Source organism: Ailuropoda melanoleuca, chromosome 2 (assembly GCF_002007445.2).
Source record: "Ailuropoda melanoleuca isolate Jingjing chromosome 2, ASM200744v2, whole genome shotgun sequence".
In the NCBI taxonomy this organism is placed as follows: Eukaryota; Metazoa; Chordata; class Mammalia; order Carnivora; family Ursidae; genus Ailuropoda; species Ailuropoda melanoleuca.
Genome location: NC_048219.1, coordinates 191,192,003 through 191,211,436, shown reverse-complemented (window position 1 = coordinate 191,211,436; position 19,434 = coordinate 191,192,003). Strand labels below are relative to the sequence as shown.

Genomic DNA, 19,434 nt, shown 5'->3' with positions numbered 1-19,434 from the left:
CTTTTTTTTTTTTAAAAGATTTTATTTATTTATTTGACAGAGATAGAGACAGCCAGCGAGAGAGGGAACACAAGCAGGGGAGCGGGAGAGGAAGAAGCAGGCTCACAGCAGAGGAGCCTGACGTGGGGCTCGATCCCATAACGCTGGGATCACGCCCTGAGCCGAAGGCAGACGCTTAACCGCTGTGCCACCCAGGCGCCCCAAGATTGCTAAAAACTCTTAACTTCATTTGGAAAGAACTTCTTGGTTTATTGTCTTTCTTGTTTGTTTTGTGAAACCACAAAAGGTTATTTTGTTTAGTACACGAAGGCTACCTTAACATGGTTTATTCTGAGATGAATCTCACTGCGGTGGACTGTTCAGCACAGCAACTCTCCGCTCCAGCAAGCACCCCTTTGCAATGTGCTTTGCAAACCCTCCCTTGTGAACGTGGAACATGGCATCCCTAACCCCTTTAGGTGGGGCTGGCCGTGACTCTGACCGGTAGGGTGTGGCAGAAGCGAGGCCCAACGGTTCCAAGGTCTCACGTGGCCTTGGCGGCGTCTGCCTTCAGCCTCTGGGAATTTGGCGACACTGCTGTAAAGATTCCCAGTGAGCTCCCCGGAGGAGTGGCCACATGGAGGAGAAGGACTGGCGCTTCTGCCAGCACCAACTGCTAGACCGTGAAACCACCCTGGAACATCCGCCCAGCTGACCTCCAGCCAGATGCAGCCACAGGAGTGAGCCCAGGTGAACCCAGCTGAGGATCTGCCCAGCCAACACTGGATCATGACTGTGGCTTTTTTAGGCCACTAAGGTTTGGGGTGCTTTGTATCAGTTAGCAAACCTAACTGGTGCGCCCACAAACGTAACAGGGAGCACATGAGCCAGACCCAGATGATGTCATGCTGTATGATTCCAGCAACAGAGCCAGAAGCTGAGGGGGCCCGCTGGCATGTGGGTTCTAACGAGCTGGGTGGTTCTAGCAGGCACGCGCACTTTGTGAAAATGCCTGGGGCCTGGAGCAGGGGCCTCTGCCTGATTAAATGCCTCTGGAGGATTCTCTGTAGCGAGAAACTATGAGCACTCTTGCACAACTGTCCGCTGTGAACACTTACTCACTCACTGGATCCCTGTCCAGCCACCTGCATGTGCCATGGATGTGCTAGGTGGTGGGGGTGCCGTGTGAGCCAAGTTGACACTGTCCCTCCCCTGGTAGCACTTATAAATTCATTACTGGAGAATAAAAGGCAGTGTGAATATACAGTAACTAAAAAAAGATGAATTAAAAAAAAAGATGAATTAATCATGAAAGATAATATCAAAATAAATGCCAAAGAGTAGCCCACAGGGGCGCCTGGCTGGCTCAGCCAGTGAAGCATGCGACTGCTGATCTCGGGGTTGTGAGTTTGCGCCCCGTTGATGTAGAGATTACTTAAAAATAAAATCTTAGGAAAAAAAAAAAGCACACACTTGGCCGCTAAATGAATTGTGTAACTAATTCTCTATAGTGTGGCTCCCACAGAGCAACAATGACTTTCACTTTGCTTCTGGTTTTTTCTATTGCAGGTGAGCTTGCTCGGCTTTTCCCTTTGAAGATCTGACTGACATCCATTTGACTGCTCTTAGCAGCAGATCATTAATACACCAGGCCCAGCAACTGCTTAATGCCTGTCTGTCCGTTCTGCGCTCTTATCATTGCACAAAACTGAATGGTGCACTGCTCACTTTGCTCACCGTAACAGAATATTGCCTCTATTTCTATGTTTTACATAGCAGCGTATTCAATATTTTGTAGAACAGACGTGGTACAGAGAATTTAAACACAAACTGGCTCACCTGGAGCTAAACCTGAGCCCTTACAGCCAAGCCCCAGGGATGCAGGCGGGGCCTCAGCTACCACCTGGGGCACAGGTGCCTTGAACTGTGGAGCTGGAAGCTGTGGCAGGTCAGGCACTATTTTTTCCTCCAGTCACACTGCTAGATCTAACACGCGAAGTGTTTCTTGAATGCCGAGTGATAGTGATTTCATGGGGTAAGTAAAACAAGTTTATTTATTGAATAAAAATTATAAAGTGAAATAATGAGGAGCATATTTCAGCACAAGGATTTATCCAATAGGTCAAGATTTGAAATCTACATGCCTCATCATAGGTAGCGCACTATTATTCCAGAACTCTGTGATAATAGGAAAAAGCCACGCACCATTTTATTATTTGTAAAAAATTAGATAAGAGAGAATAAAAGTCTATTGTGGAGAACTGGTTGACCTTCTCTGCATCCATTTCCATGGAAACAGATGTTGGACAAATAGGGCTTGTGAGAGCCTCAGAATCATGAGGTGTCTCCGAGCCCTCACCTTGTTTTGAGCCTTCTGATGTCTATTTCCATAGAAACCAGAGTGGAAATGAGGGCAGGAGCCGTGAGTCAGCCTGTTGGGTGGTTCATCCCAGCCAAGGTCTGAGCGCACAGGAGCCGTGTTATAGAAATAAACGAATTTAGAAGCAGAAAAAAGCAAAAGCCTTAATTGGGAAACACTGGTTTCTTTCTTGACTTGGTTAAATAATGGCGAGGCTCTGCCAGTAACACGGACGCTGACAGACATTTCTCTGCTAATGAGGTAACCGGGAATGAAAAGCGTATCTGCACCACGCCCAGCAAGCTGACCGCCGCGGGTGACCCAGCCGAGGTGATTCGTGACAGCAGCTTGCTGTAGGCTCTTTGGATGTGTACACCTTCCGGGGGGTCAGCCATCTCGCAGGTCATAGATGAAGGCGGCAGAAGGGACGGGAGGTCACGGCCCAAGCAGTTGACAGTACGCCTTTTCTGTGGAACGCAAGGCCACTTGAGAGGTGCCTGCATAGAAATGGACTGGTTCTAGGCCCCGTCTCCTTTTGTAGCTAGATCATGGTATGTACCGCTCCATTTAAAATCAAGTTTCACCCTGTGCATGATACGCTCCCCTAAGCCTGTGTGCCCCGTTTTTGTTAAAGGCATCACCACTCTCTCCAAGTTACCCCAGCCTTTAGCTCCTCATGACACGCCGTGCGGGTTCAACCTGCAGGAGCTCCCGGCACAGCACCTCCCTGCCCTGGGCCGCTCCCCACGGAAGCCTGCGGCGGAAAGGAGGTCAGGCACATGGGCTGTCCCGCCAGCTTGGCCTCAAGCCTCAGCTCGACTAGCGACTACCCCCGTAACCTTGAGCAAGTCCCTGGGCCTCTTGAAACTTGGGTTTTCTCATCCAGTACACATAGGGCTGGTTTTCTCATCCAGTACACATCAGAACCTTCTTGATGGCAGAGGTATGAAGAATAAATGGAGAAAAGCTTATAAGGCTCTTGGTCCAGTCTGCACATAATAACCACTCAGAAGATACTGCCTGCTAAGTAATTCTAAGCTTTCTGGATCTGCAGTTCACTTGAACACTGAGGCCAGATGAAGCTTCCTGGGGCACAGCACTGTCCACACCCCTCCCCGGCATAGGACAGTTCATGGTTCTCCATTTCCTGCAGCCTGGCAGCACAGCGCCATGGCAGCTTTGTTCCCCACCCCCTGCTTGCACAGTCCATGACGAGGCTAAAGCGAACCATCCTTGGCTGGGGGAGGCCTAGGCTCTGGGCTCACGCCACTCCTCGGCCTGATGCCCACCGCTCTGCAATGGAGCTCTGGACCCTAAAGGCTCTAATACCTCTCTCATTTGCTAAGTTTCTTCCTCTGGTTTTTAAATAAAAGTTCTTTTTGAAAGACTCTGGTCTTTATCAGTTAGGGTGAATATTAAGGGGATCAGTGTAAATCTTATAACCAGATGCGGTAACTGTCCCAGGCCTGGAACCCCGGGTGGCAGCAATGGTGAGCTGATGGAAGTGGGAAACTTGGAGGTGGGCAGATTTGAGACCATGTAATGTCCCTGGAGCTCCTCTGCGCTTGGAGAGTCCATTTCGGGAAGAAGAGGGAGGGGGGCTAGAAGTCTAGCACAGCCAGCCTCTGTATTAACCACATCTCTTGCTTTGTCTGATGCTCTGACATCTGGGGCCTTACTGGCCCTCGGGGGACTGCTCCCAGGGCTAGCCAATTCCTAAAGACAGTGAACAACTCGCTTGGGAGCACACCTTTCAAAGGCAAGCCAGCCAATCCAGAGCCCACACCCCAACCACCTCCTGCCTCAGGCTCTCACACTTGGGGCCATTATCCACCTGCCCTTATCACTCCAGGCCCAAGTGCCAGACAACCAGGGACAGCCACTAGGCCACAAAGCCCAGCGCAACTATTCAAACTAACCACTCCTAAACCTGCTTACCCTGCCTCACTCGATCCTTCCTGCGGAAACCACAATAAATGCTCTTGGCCACATTTCCCTTTCTTCCCTGTGCCTCCCGACTGACCCTGGTGCTCCCTGTGTAGCCCCCAGGATGTAGGTGCCCTTGTCTCCTGGGAACTGTAACAAGCTATCTTTTCTTTTTTTTTAAATTTAGATTCAATTAATTAACATATAGCATATTATTAGTTTCAGAGGTAGAGTTCAGTGATTCATCAGTTGTATCACGTGCCCTCCTTAACGCCCATCACAGTTACCCCTCCCCCCTCCTCTCCAGCAACCCTCAGTTTGTTTCCCATGATTAAGAGTCTCTTATGGTTTGTCTCCCTCTCTGATTTTGTCTTGTTTTATTTTTTCTCTCCCTTCCCCTATGATCCTCTGTTGTTGTTTTTTTTTAAAGATCTTATTTATTTATTTGACAGAGAGAGAGACAGCCAGTGAGAGAGGGAACACAAGCAGGGGGAGTGGGAGAGGAAGCAGGCTTCCAGCAGGGAGCCTAATGTGGGCCTTGATCCCAGGACCCCAGGATCCCAGGATCATGCCCTAAGCCGAAGGCAGACACTCAACGACTGAGCCACCCAGGCGCCCCATGATCCTCTGTTTTGTTTCATAAATTCCACATATGAGTGAGAGCATATGATAACTGTCTTTCTCTGACTGATTTATTTCACTTAGCATAATACCCTCTAGTTCCATCCACGTTGTTGCAAATGGCAAGATTTCATTTTTTTGGATGGCTGAATAGTATTCCACTGTATATATATACCACATCTTCGTTATCCATTCGTCTGTCGATGGACATCTGGGCTCTTTCCATAGTTTGGCTGTTGTGGACATGAGAAACTATGTTTTCAAAGACACCTGTCTTCTGAACTGTTAGCCTTACTGAACCTCAAATTTTCTATTAATACACTATATATATATATTTTAAGATTTTATTTATTTGACAGAGATAGAGACAGCCAGCGAGAGAGGGAACACAAGCAGGGGAGTGGGAGAGGAAGAAGCAGTCTCCCAGCGGAGGAGCCTGATGCGGGGCTCGATCCCAGGGATCCAGGATCACGCCCTGAGCCGAAGGCAGACGCTTAACGACTGAGCCACCCAGGCGCCCCTAATACACTATATTTTATTTTATTTATTTTTTTTAAAAGATTTTATTTATTTATTCAACAGAGACAGAGAGACAGCCAGCGAGAGAGGGAACACAAGCAGGGGGAGTGGGAGAGGAAGAAGCAGGCTCATGGTGGAAGAGCCTGATGTGGGGCTCGATCCCATAACGCCGGGATCACGCCCTGAGCTGAAGGCAGACGCTCAACTGCTGTGCCACCCAGGCGCCCCTACACTATNAAGCAGGCTCATGGTGGAAGAGCCTGATGTGGGGCTCGATCCCATAACGCCGGGATCACGCCCTGAGCTGAAAGCAGACGCTCAACTGCTGTGCCACCCAGGCGCCCCTACTATATTTTAAAACACCTGAGACTATATCCTTATCTAGGCCTTCTCTATGGTATCCATGCTGCCTCCAGAGCCAGAGATGGAACACCGGGTGCAGAAACACCAGTATACGGGGTTCTCTGCAGCCAGGCCTGGTGAGCCTGGAGCTGATACCAGAGGAAATACTCATGATCATGATCATAATCATCACACCAATAATAATGAGAGCTAACATTCACCAAGGGCTTAGAATGCTTCAGAAACTGTGAAAAGTGATTTGATGTTAATTATTCCTTAGTGATCATAACATCCAGGGATGTTATAAAAGCTACTGATTCAGTTCTACTGCCTGACACCTTTCTTTGGATACTAATGTTTCTACCCAGGGCCTTGTTTTGGTAAAATGCATCTAAAGAGAGTATCATATTGAGTTCTATGTTGAAAATTATACAAATTTTTATTTTAAAGGAATAAGACCCAGTTTTCTGCTTTCTGCATTGATGTTGTAGGAAATATGATTTTAAAAAAAGAAAAAGTCTAGCCCTCCTGTGTCATAGTCAACCACATGAGAGGGTCACTGGGTGTGAGTTGACAGTAGCCACCTGGGGGGGAGTCAACCGCAGACCTGCCCACCAGCCATCCTCCTTCCTGTACCTGACCAGCTTCATTTCCTCAGGAGAGTATGTGCATGTGTCACTGGGCCACAGAGAACGGGTGAGGGCAGAAGAATTGATAAGACAAAATAAAACAAAACAAAACAAATTCCAGCCCTTAGGAAAAGATGAAAGACCCTCTTCTCTTATTCATTTTATAAAGTCAGAGTAAACTGTAATACTTAAACTTGTAAAGATTGTACAAAACTGCAAACCAGTGGCTCTCCAAGTGTGGTCTGGGGAAATTTTGGAGGCCTTAAGACCTCAGAGGGTCTATGAAGTGGTTTAGATCATGTTCATAACTACAATATACTTCTACATTGTAATTTATAAAATATAAAACAACATATAATTATTTTAATAGTAATAAGACTTGCCTTTTTTACTCTCATTCTCCTATGATACAGTCAAGTTTTCTAGCGGCTACACGGTATGTGATGGTATCACTCTGATAGCTAATATAACGTATGTTTATTATATTTTCTAGAAACTTCTAAGGTTTAGGGTATAAATATATGTTTTCTGTTCTTCTTTTGTGCTTTTATTAGCTATCTTGGTTACATCTACTATAAGCGATATAACTTCATTATCACTCAATATATTATTCTTAATATATTATTATTTTGAAATAAAATCTTTCCTTGCTCTTCTGTGAAAACAGACTATGAGTACACTTATTGTTTTATTTTGGAATAGTATTTTTATGATTTTCCAAGAACTTTTCTAATTTTTAAGGTTTTCTCTAAAACTGTTATTTTAGGGGTGCCTGGGTGGCTCCGTCAGTTAAATGTCTGCCTTCAGCTCAGGTCATGATCCCAGGGTCCTGGGATCGAGACCCACATTGGGCTCCCTGCTCAGTGCTGAGTATGCTTCTCCGTCTGCCTCTGCCCCTCTCCCTTGCTCCCGCGTGTGTGAGCACACGTGTGCACTCTCCCTGTATTTCAAATAAATAAAACCTTTAAAAACAAAAAAAAGCCCTGTTATTTTAAAATTTAAGAATCATTTACCCTAAAATAAAAGATAACGTGTTTATGGTATTTTTTCTTAAATTTGTAAGGATGGATCACTGGCTTAAAAAGGGAGATCAGAGGACCCCCGTTTCTCAGCCCAAAGTGTACCATTTATATGAAAAGATGCTGAGAAAAATGAAACTGACTTATCAGGAAGTTCTCTGACTCATGGAAGGGAGGGATGTTTTCCAAAGAAGTTGGGCAAATAAACGGAATTACATGGAAGCTATCTTCCCTCAGTTTTACAGATGTCAGCAATTTGCCTTATTGTGTCTTATGGAATAAAACCTTTGTGGATGACATCTTTATGCCAATTAAGCCGAGGCAAAATTTTGAGACCACTCCCTGAGAGCTGAAAGAAAAGAATTTGAACATTTTTTTAAAAGATTTATTTATTTATTTATGTGACAGAGATAGAGACAGCCAGCGAGAGAGGGAACACAAGCAGGGGGAGTGGGAGAGGAAGAAGCAGGCTCATAGCGGAGGAGCCTGATGTGGGGCTCGATCCCATAACACTGGGATCATGCCCTAAGCCAACGGCAGATGCCCAACCGCTCTGCCACCCAGGCGCCCCAAGAATTTGAACATTTTAAACATAGATGCGGTGAGTTCTTTAAAAGTCAGAAACTGAAAATTTGTTTTAACTTTTTTTTCGAACTAGAAATTAAAAAGCCACTGCAGCTGTGTGAGGAGCATACGGGAACTCTGTATTATTTTTTTTCTGTCAATCTAAAATTATCCCCTCACCCAAGTTATTAATAAAAACAGAGCCACGGAAGAACCCTGACAGGTAATTATTGACTTGGTTGAAGAAACATACACAATAGCTTTGTAGAGCTTACACTGCTGAATGCCTGCTAAATGGAAAGTTAACAAAAGAAATTACAGCATGCTACTTTCCAATGAAACAGTAGCTTGTTGAAGCAAAGATCAAGCTGCAAACGTGAATGCTGAGTTAATTAACATCTGATCCGCAGCAGTATGCCTGGACTTGCTATTTGGCTTGTATTCATCCAGTATCAACAGCAACTAGTCATCAAAGATTGTTTGCATAAAGATCTTTTTTTGTTGCTTGGCAACAAACACAAGAGTTGCTAGATGAAACATTTAATGCATTGACTTTCATGGTTTATCCTGGAACAACTATACTGACATTTACACTGATGGTACAGATGCAACAGAGGGTAAAACCACTGATGCCTTAGCGTCAATCAGGCAGTGCTACCAAACCCGAGTAACAGTCACTGTATTCTCCACTGTGACCACAGGTAGACAGATGGATAGATGGATGGATAGACAGATGGATAAGTAGATGCACAGACAGAAAAATGACAGATAGATCAATGATAGAAGGATGCTAGATAGAGTCTCATTTAAGAATGTCTTTGATGGGGGCCGCCTGGGTGGCTCAGTTGGTTGAGCATCCGACCCTTGATTTTGGTTCAGGTCATGATCTCAGGGTTGTGGGATCAAGCCCCGAATCGGGCTCCACGTTGAGCGTGGAGCCTGCTTAAGATTCTGTCTCGGGGTGCCTGGGTGGCACAGTTNCATGATCTCAGGGTTGTGGGATCAAGCCCCGAATCGGGCTCCACGTTGAGCGTGGAGCCTGCTTAAGATTCTGTCTCGGGGTGCCTGGGTGGCACAGTGGTTGAGCGTCTGCCTTCGGCTCACGGCCTGATCCCGGCGTTATGGGATCGAGCCCCACATCAGGCTCCTCTGCTATGAGCCTGCTTCTTCCTCTCCCACTCCCCCTGCTTGTGTTCCCTCTCTCACTGGCTGTCTCTATCTCTGTCGAATAAATAAATAAAATCTTTAAAAAAAAAAAAGATTCTCTCTCTTTCCCTCTGCCCCGCCTCCCAGCTCATGCATGTACGTGCTCTGTCTAAAAAGAAACCAAAACCCCAAACAAAACAAAAACGCCCAAACCAAAAACAGAATGCCCTTGATGAAGTAGCAGGAATTTGATTAAGTCTCGACCCTCGTGGTCTCTTTTTAACATTCTGTGTAACAAAATGGGATGTACATTATGGTTATCTTAAAAAACATCTGTAAGATTATCTGAGTTGCAAGCCTAACTAGGCAATTTTTTTCAAGGAACGCTATTTTTACTTGAAAGAATAGTAGACAACTACGGTTTTGGGTGTTTAGCAGACACTTTCTCAAAAATTAATGAGATGAGTTTGTCACTTCAAGGAAAACAACTGATAGTACTATTATCAATAAAATTTGAACTCTCAAGAGAAAACAAAATTAAAAAAAATTTGTTCCTGACACTGTAAGCTTAATACCTTTTCAATACCTAAAGACTTTTCTGATGAGATCAGTGGCAATATTAAGTAATGCAATATTTGGATGTTTTATAATGAAATATGGCAACATTTGGAAGGACTGCAGAACGGAAAAACCTTTATTTCTCAAATGATCAATACATGAAAATACAAAATCATGCGTGGGTAAAAGAGCTCCTGAAAGTATAAAATCGAAAGGATGTCAGCAGGAATTGTGAAGTGAGAACTTTTGAAAATCCACTCCTCCATAAAAGTGAGGAAAATATTGGCAAAAACTGTCCAAATCAAATTTTTCAGAACTCTGGAAATTAACCAATGGTTTGTGACAATCTGAGGGGTGTTTATTCAAGGAAAAAAAAAAGCTGTCAGTATAAACAGCAAATGTTGTGGCATTTACACTTCCCTATTCTTCTCTCCCCAGAGCTCCTTGAAAACTACCAGCTCTGCCATCAAAGTGAAAACCAGCAGCCAAGCAGTTACTAGAGGGAGCAGATGGGCTTTGAGATCCCCAGAAGCCCCATTCCAAGAGAACCGTCATTATTTTAGCTATCTGGCAAGCCCTTGGGAACCCCTCTCACAGGGCTTATCTTTATTTGATCTGAGAGCTTGCTCAGTTGTCAACAGCCTCGTCCTCAAAGGCTTGCTGAAAACACACTCATAAATAGCCAATGGGCCAAAGAAGAAATCACAAGGAAAAGTAGAAAATATTTTGAGATAAATGAAAATGAAAACACAATTTCCCAAAACCTATGGGATACAGCAAAATCAGTACTCTGAGGGAAATTTATAGCATTGGTGGAGGGTATGACAGAAATTCCATGTTAGGTGAGCCAGGCACGCACCTCTGTCAGCTCTCTCTCTCTTTTTTTCTTCTGTTTTTGTTTAAATTCCAGTTAGTTAACATACAGTGCAATATGAGTTTCAGGTGATGCAGTGATTCAACAATTCCATATAGAACCCGGTGCTCATCACAAGTGCCCTCCTTAATTCCCATCACCTATTTCCCCCCTCCATTCCTTCCCCCTCCCTTCTAGTAACCATCAGTTTGTTCTCTCTAGTTAAGAGTCTGTTTCTTGGTTTGCTTCTCTCTCTTTTTCCCCCCTTGCTCATTTGTTTTGTTTCTTAAATTCCACATATGAGTGAAATCATAAGGTATTGTCTTTCTCTGACTGACTTACTTCACTTATTAGCATAATACTCTCTAGCTCCATCCATGTTATTGTAAATGGCAAGATTTCATTCTTTCTTATGGCTGAATAATATTTCATTTTATATATAAATACACGCCATATCTTCTTTATCCGTTCATCAACTGATGGACACTTGGGCTGCTTTCATATCCTGGCTATTGCAAATAATGCTGCAGCAAACATAGGGGTGCAGGTATCCCTTCAAACTAGTGTTTTTGTGTATCTTTGGGTAAATACCCAGTAGTGCAATTATTGGATCGTACGGTAGTTCTATTTTTAACTTTTTGAGGATGCTCCATACTGTTCTCCACAGGGCTGCACCCAACGACAGTGCAAACCCCCCACATCCTCACCCACAATAGCAGAATGTATTTAATTTATGTATTTAATGCCTACATTAGAAAAAAGAAGGCTTTCAAGTCCATAACCTAACTTTACACCTTAAGGAACGAGAACAAGAAAAGCAGAAGGAAGGAAATAATAAAGATCACAGCAGAGATAAGTACAACAGAGAACAGAAAAACAAAAGAAAATCAACAAAATGAAAAGTTGGTTCTTGGAAAGATCAACAAAATTGACAAACCTTTAGCTAGACTGACTATCTTAGTCAGCTCGGGCTGCCATACCAAAATACCACAGATTGAGTGGCTTAACCAACAGCAATGTATTTCTCACGGTTCTGGAGCCTGGGAAGTTCAAGTTCAGAGCGTAGGCTGTTTTGCTTCCTGATGAGAGCAGAGCTCTCTTCCTGACTTGCAGATACCCACCTTCTCTGTGTCCTCACGTGGTGGTGAGAGTGTTCTATGGTGTTTTTTCCCATAAGGGAACTAATCCCACCTGATCAGGGTCCCACCCCTATGACTTCTTTTAATCTGAAGTACTTCCTTAGAGGCCCTATTTCCAAATACAACCCCACTGGGGGTCAGGGCTTCTGTATAAGAATATGAGAGGACACCATTCAGTCCATAGTACTGATCAAACAAAAGAGATAAGACTCAAATTACTAAAATCAGGAATGAAAGGTGGGACATTTCTGACCATACAGAAAGAAAAAGGATCATAAGGCAATGCTATGAACAACTGTACACAAGTCAACATATCAGATGTCCTGGACAGAGTGAACAAATTCCTAGAAAGACACGAATTATAGAAACTGACTCAAGAAGAAATTTAAAAAATCTGGATAGACAGACCTACAACAAGTGAAGAGATGAAATTAGTAATATAAAAACCTTCCCACAAAGAAAAGCCCAGGTCCAGAAGGCTGCACTGGTGAAGCCTAACATACGTTTAAAGAAGAATTAACATCAGCCCTTCACAAGCTCTTCCAAAAAATAGAAGAGGGAACACATTCCAACTCACATTATGAGGCCAGTATTATCCTGATGAAGAACCAGAGCAAGAGGTGTATATAATTGTTGATCACTATGTGGTACACCTTAAACTAATATGATATTGTATGTCAACTATAATTCAAGTGCAAATTTTAAAAAAAACCTAAAAACATCATAGGAGAAGTCAAACTATTGTCCCATATTTCTTATGAATAAACATACAAAAATCCTCAACAAAATACTAGCAAACCAAATCCAGCAACATATAAAAGGGATTATAAATCATGATAAAGCAGGATTTTTCTCATAAACTCAAGGGTGGTTTAAAATATGAAAATCAATGTCCTACACCGTGTTAATAGAATGAAAGAAAAAAAACCTCGCATGATCGTCTTAATTAATGTGGAAAAAACATCTGGCAAAATCCAACACTGTTAACAAACTCTGAAAAGAAGGGCAGTGTCTCAGCCTGATAATGAGCCTCTATGAGGAACCCACAGCTAACATCACACTGGACAGTAAAAGACAGAAATCCTTCCCCCTAAGATCAGGAAAATGACAAAGGTGTCCCCTCCAACCACTTGTATTCAACATTGTACCGGAAGTTGTAGCAAGGGCAATTAAGCAAGAAAAGGGTATAAAAGACATCTAGATGGGAAAGAAAGAAGTAAAATTATCTGTATTCACAGATGACATGGCATTGTGTACAGAAAATCCTAAGGAACCCATCACAAAACAAAAGAAACAAAACCTCTTAGAGCTAATAAACAAGTTCAGTAGGGTTTTAGGTCACAAATAAAAATCAATTGTATTTCTATACACTGGCAATGAACAATCAGAAAATAAGATTAACAAAATGCGAAAGAGACTAACAGATTTTAACAAAATAAAAAAGATTTGTTGGTATTGGTGTTTGACTTTATGTTGTAGCTAACCTTTAATAAACTATGCCTTGTCCAATTTTAAAGTAGTATCAAAGAAAAAATCTCTATGCAAAAAGGCTATTAAAAATACTCCACCTGTTTCAACTACAACATGATTCAACAGATGGAATCTAGGAGAAGATTTGAGAACCCAGATATTTTCTAATCTAGACATTAAGAGATTTGCAAAAATAAAATACAATGCTATACTCTTAATACATTTTTTGGGAAAGTAATATTTTTTATAAAACTATCTGGGGCACCTGGGTGGCTCAGTCGGTTAAGAGCTGCCTTTGGTTCAGGTCATGATCCTGGGGTCCCACATCAGGCTCCTTGCTCAGTAGGGAGCCTCCTTCTCCTTCTCCCTCTGCCTGCCACTCCCCTTCCTTGTGCTCACTCTCTCACTCTCTGTCAAACAAATGAATAAAATCTTTTAAAAAATTTATTTGTATTAACAGATAATGGTTTGCTTACTGTCACTTAAAAAGTAATAAATACATTTTATCAGTTTTAAATTCTTCCTAATTTAGCACATATTGATAGGCAAAAAACACATAAACAAAAGCTCTTTAGAATCTTCAGTAATCTTTTTAAAGGTTTTATTTATTCTCATGAGAGAAAGGCAGAGAGAGAGGGAGAGAGCATGAGCAGGGGTGGGGGGCAGAGGGAGAAGCAGACTCCCCACTGGGCAGGGAGCCCGATGTGGGGCTTGATCATGACCTGAGCCAAAGGCAGATGCTTAATTGACTGAGCCACCCAGGAGTCCCTTCAGTAATTTTTAGGAGTGTAAAAATGTTCTGAAACCAAAAATTTGAGAAGTTACTTCAAACTTTATGTAAATATTATATACATTTTTCTATGTATAAAATATTTAATAATTGGGGTGCCTGGCTGGCTCAGTCGGAGGATCATGAGACTCTTGACCTCAGTGTTAGGAGTTCGAGCCCCACCATGGAGGTATAGTTAGTTTACTTAAAAAAAAAAAACAACAAAAAAACTACCAGGGCTCCTGGGTAGCTCAGCTGGTTAAGCGTCTGACCCGTGATTTTGGCTCAGGCCATGATCTCAGGATCATGGGGCTGAGCCCTGTATCACTGGGCTCTGCGCTCAGTGGGGAATCTGCTGGAGATTCTCTCTCCCTCTTCCTCTGCCCCTCCCCCTGCTCGTGCTTGCTCTCTCTAAATAAAATCTTAAAAAAACCAAAACAAAACAAAAAATCTATATATAATAATTAAAATTTAAATGAAAAAATAAATTCTTAGGAGAAAATCTAGGAGACTACACGTAAAATCAGGTTCAGGGAAACCTTAATCAGGACAGAAACCCAGAAGCTGTAAAAGGAAAGTCAATTTATTTAGCTTTTTACAAATTTTAAAAGACTTCTGGCAAAAGATACAAGAGTAAGTCAATGAATAAAAGATGCATCTTTCAGTTTTTTCCAATGAAGGTGAAAAAGGGTCTCTATCTGTAACGTACAGAGAAGTCACATGAAGTGACATGGAAAGACAAACACAATTTGAAAAATGGGGAAAGGCCATGAATAGGAAATTACAGCATGGCCAACCCAAATACCCAATAAAATAAACACAAAAGACATTCATACTACGCAATGGGGATGCAAATTAAGATAACAATGAGATAGCTCTTTATCACCAAGAGATTGGCAAAAATAAGGAGTGACTGCACCTATCTCTGGTGGAGATGGAAAGAAAAGTCTTCTCCCCTGCTCTGCTAGTGAAATCTGAATTGCTACAGTCCTTTTGAAGAGCAATCTGGAAAAATCTATTATAAATTAAAAACACACATAACAGTGCAACCTGGCACCTACATCTATCTCATTTTGTAAAACCACTGTTGATGAAAACGTACAGGGACATGCGTACATATATGGATACTGTGTGTGTACGTATCTTACAAGAAAAATATGAAGGGGCGCCTGGGTGGCACAGCGGTTAAGCGTCTGCCTTCGGCTCAGGGCGTGATCCCGGCGTTATGGGATCGAGCCCCACATCAGGCTCCTCTGCTGTGAGCCTGCTTCTTCCTCTCCCACTCCCCCTGCTTGTGTTCCCTCTCTCGCATCTGTCTCTCTCTCTCTGTCAAATAAATAAATAAAATCTTTAAAAAAAAAAAAAAGAAAAATATGAAAGCACATACACGTATTGACGTGGGTCACAGGAGCAGCGAAGGGTAAGCTGATGCCCTCTGAGACCCCTGGAAGATGCCTCTCCTGCTTTCCTGACACACCTTTCTCCTTATCAATCCAGTCCTCTCACCTTTCGCCCTAGGCTAGGGAAGGTCAGTCCAGACGGTCATGTTCCAGCACTCCTGCAGTACTCGGAATTTGGACAGTACTTCCCGTTTCTATCACATCCATGAACCTATAATCATATATTCATTTTCTATCATTTGTTAACTGTTTCTGTGTGTTGCCATCTGTCTCACGAGAGACAAAATCGGGCAGTAGTTAACGGCGCGGATTGGCGGGTCAGATCACCTGGGTTTGATTTCAAGCTCCATCGCTTACTTACTAGCTGTGTGAACTTGGTGAGTAATATATTTTCCGCTTCCCCACCTGTGAAATGGGACCAGAAACAGTACCTCTCGCAGGCTTGTCGTGAGCAGGCGCGTGAGCACGCGCACCGCACCGAGTGCGATGCCCGGCACACGGCGGTGCTACAGCCGTGAGCTGCTGCTCTCAGAAACATGGTGGTCTCACCTCTCCAAATTTTAAACTCTTGGAGGTATTATAAGCCGCCTATATTCTTTTAGATTCCTTTTGTATCCCTTCCTCATTATTTCCTAGAATAATGTTATTTCAAAGCGCTCAAATATTTGTTGAATAAATAAACGAATGACTCTTATATTTGAGAAATCTCTAGAGAAGGAAATTGCTGGGCATTTGATTGTCACTTACGTGGCAACCAGCAAGTAAATCTCTCTCTTTACCAGGTGGCTGATCTCACCGGGCACTTAACCTGTTTTGTTAAGAGGGGAGAATATTTGTCTTAAAATCCATCTTCTCAAACAGCACAGGAAGACCTTTCTTCTCCACTTACGAGCTGGACACCTCACCTTAAACTGTCATAAGGAAACGAGCCATTGGTGGTAGAAACACAGGCCTCAGGGTTCCTGAGCCCTGTGATTTACCGGCAGCTCTTTGGGAACATACGACATATGCTTAATACAAAAATAAACTCTATTAGATGATACATTTCTTTTTTTTTTTTTAAGATTTTATTTATTTATTTGACAGAGATAGAGACAGCCAGCGAGAGAGGGAATACAAGCAAGGGGAGTGGGAGAGGAAGAAGCAGGCTCATAGCAGAGAAGCCTGATGTGGGGCTCGATCCCATAACGCCGGGATCATGCCCTGAGCCGAAGGCAGACACTCAACCGCTGTGCCACCCAGGCGCCCCTAGATGATACATTTATTTAAAGCACCTGGTGAGGTGCGTTCAAACCCTTACACTGTAATGGTCACCTGCCTGTTCTTGTGTCTGTATTATCCAAGCTTATCTAAGGATAGTTTTGTTTCTCTGGAGGTTTAAATGGGTCTGGGGGCTTGTGGGCCACGAGAGCATAAGCAGCAATTGTGAAAATAATAAAAACATCTGTCCTTTTGATGCCACCCCTTCTCCTCCTCCTGCCTCTCTCTCCCTCTCAGCTGGATCCTTCCCAGCAGCATTTTAACATGCTTAGGTCTCTCCCAAATTAGAACAAGAGCAGAACAAAACTGCCGTGCTTAGCTGCTATCCTACTCTCTGTCTTGCTCGCAGCCAGATTTGTGGGAAGCGCTGCATATACGTATCAGCTCTGTTCTCCCATGTCCCCCCTGGCTCCTCAACTACTCGGTTTGGCTTTCACCCCATTAGTCTTCAGGACGGCTTAACACCCACCCTCTGACCACTAAATCCGGCACCCCCTCACTTCTCACTTCACAGGCAACTCTGCAACTCTCTCTGGCTGACCAAGGCCTCCCCCCCCGCCCCCATTTCCTCCTCCTGGCCCCCAGGTAGTTTCCAGTGTCAACAAAGAGGGCATGTAACTTTCCATGCCTTTCTGCTACACGTATACAGAAGCACATACATCATCAGGATGAGTATTTATGGGTTTTTTTTCTGAAATTATAGTGTTCATATCACTTTGTGATTTCCTTTTCCTATTTGACATTATACCCTAGACAGTCTTGAAGCTGAAAAAACATTCCTAACTACAATCTTTTATTTTGGCATTTAAATATAGGTATATCAGACATCACTAAGTGTCAGGGCATCAGGACAAGTCATTACATTTTTAGAAATTAGAGAGAAAAATTGGATTTTGTATCTGGGGGTTCTCTTGAGTTTCCAGGGGAGCAGGACCCATGGCCACAGTCACAGTGCACAGATGTTAACTCGATGTAAGGCAAAATGAGCATAATTACCCGTGGCTTCCGGCCACACCCTGACAGAGCCATTTTGTCTTGAGAAGCACTGAGCAGCTCACTGAAAACACTGGCTCCGTTATCTGTGTTTTGGGTTTAATTATCAAATTAAAAAATATTTTACATTGCTAAGCAAAAATGACATGATCGGAGATCTTGAAAATAATTTTGTTTGGGAGATAGCAGCCACATTCCAACAAAAGTGTGACTTGCTCAAATGATCTCTGGAAGTTTCCTTTAGTCTAAGTCTGGGCATCTTTCACTTTCCTTTTTCTTTCCAATTTAAGAAGTCACACTGACCCTCAGTGAAGGCTGAGTAAAACACAGACAGCTCAGCCTTCCCCAGGGCACCCTTGCTAACCTTCTGCGGTGGGCTGTCAGTGTCACAAGGGAGGGGAAGTCCAGCACCTGCTGACCAGAGTTCAGCACAAAGTGTCATGTTCCAGCTCCAAATGCTGGATCCTTTCCTTACAATTTCCCAACTATACCCCTTCTAGGAATCTTCTGAAAATTCTAGTTATCACAACAAATATTTTCAAACACCACCCTCTTAAAATAAAAATCGGCACAGGATAGCCAAAAGTCCAGAAAATTAAAAGATCTCTATAGGGGCGCCTGGCTGGCTCAGTCGGTGGAACATGCGATCTCGATGTTGTGAGTTCGAGCCCCACGTTGGGTGTACAGATTACTTAAAAATAAAATTAAAAAAAATAAAAAATAAATAATCTCTATATTCCTTCATTTTTAGTAGACTATAATTGCTTCCATAGGGATATTTCCAAAAGTTGAGTTCCCATCATTAACAGAACGATTGAATCAAATGAATTTTCCCTTGCAATACAAAGGGGTTAATAGCAACAAAACAGAACAAAAAATCCAAAGCAAACAAAAAATCCCAAAGAGGTAACAACAGATCTTGAGGGGAACTTTTGAACATAATGACAAAAACTTCCTGGAATTAAATAATTAAGACATTCACTCAAAATATAATTTAAAACAACACTGAGGGCCAGGCACAAAGCGGGTGTCATTATCACAGTCCTGAGAAGACTGTCAGGGAGCTGTGTTCTTGCTGGCGGCTGGCAAACAATGGCTCACAGGCCAAGATGCTTTTGGGTTTTTTTTTCTAATTTTATTTTATTTAAATTCAATTAATTAACATATAGTGTGTTATTAGTTTCAGAGTAGAGTTCAGTGATTCATCAGTTGCATACAACACCCAGTGCTCGTTATATCACGTGCCCTCCATAATGCCTGCTTTTGAAAGGCCAGCAAGCTGAGAATGATTTTTACATCTTTAAACTTCTGAAAAAAATGTTTAGTGACGCATAAAAATCAACTGGAATTCAAATTTTTGTGTTCATAAATAAAATTTTACGGGAACACAGCCACACTTGTCCATTTATGTATTGCTGACAGCTCCTTTGCATTACAATGGCAGATTTGAGTGGTCGAAATAGAGACCTGGGAAGCCTATGAAGCCTAAGATATTTACTACTTTCCTCTTTACAGAAAAAGTCTGCCAGTCCCTGTTCTAAACCAGATTTTACTGTCATCGACTTTGCGTGACCTTAGGCTGGTCTCCGCTCCCTGTCTGGGCCCACCTTCCCGAGGAAGGGGCCCGAGAAGGTGCTGGCCAGGATCCCCAGCCGAGGTCCAGAGCTGCACTTGTCGGACAAAGGTGGACGGAGCAAGGGCACCCGCTGCTGCCACCTACAGCTCAGGAAGAAGGTGGCAGCTGGGAGGCCGCCTGTGGCAGGAACAGTCACTGGCCGGCTGCTTCGGTGGAGGGCTCATCAGTGAACTATCTCCCCCAGCTGGTGCCATAGATCGACAAAAACCTGACTCTTCCACACCTTTCCAAACCGATAGACCAAGCTCCAAG

At 43.2% G+C, this 19,434-nt stretch overlaps 1 protein-coding gene across 13 annotated transcripts in view; it reads right to left on the bottom strand.

Moving 5' to 3' along the window:
* ARMC9 (armadillo repeat containing 9) overlaps nucleotides 1–19,434 on the bottom strand; it is a 151,103-nt gene that overhangs the window by 54,567 nt on the left and 77,102 nt on the right. Inside the window, exon 20 of one of the 13 annotated variants that reach the window (XM_034655385.1) lies at nucleotides 2,016–2,835. The exons of the other annotated variants lie outside the window; for them this stretch is intronic. Within the exon in view, the coding sequence (XP_034511276.1) occupies nucleotides 2,503–2,835 (333 nt within the window). The 3' untranslated portion in view covers nucleotides 2,016–2,502. Of the gene's footprint in view, nucleotides 1–2,015; nucleotides 2,836–19,434 lie in introns of those variants that run through there. 13 annotated transcript variants of the gene reach the window in all.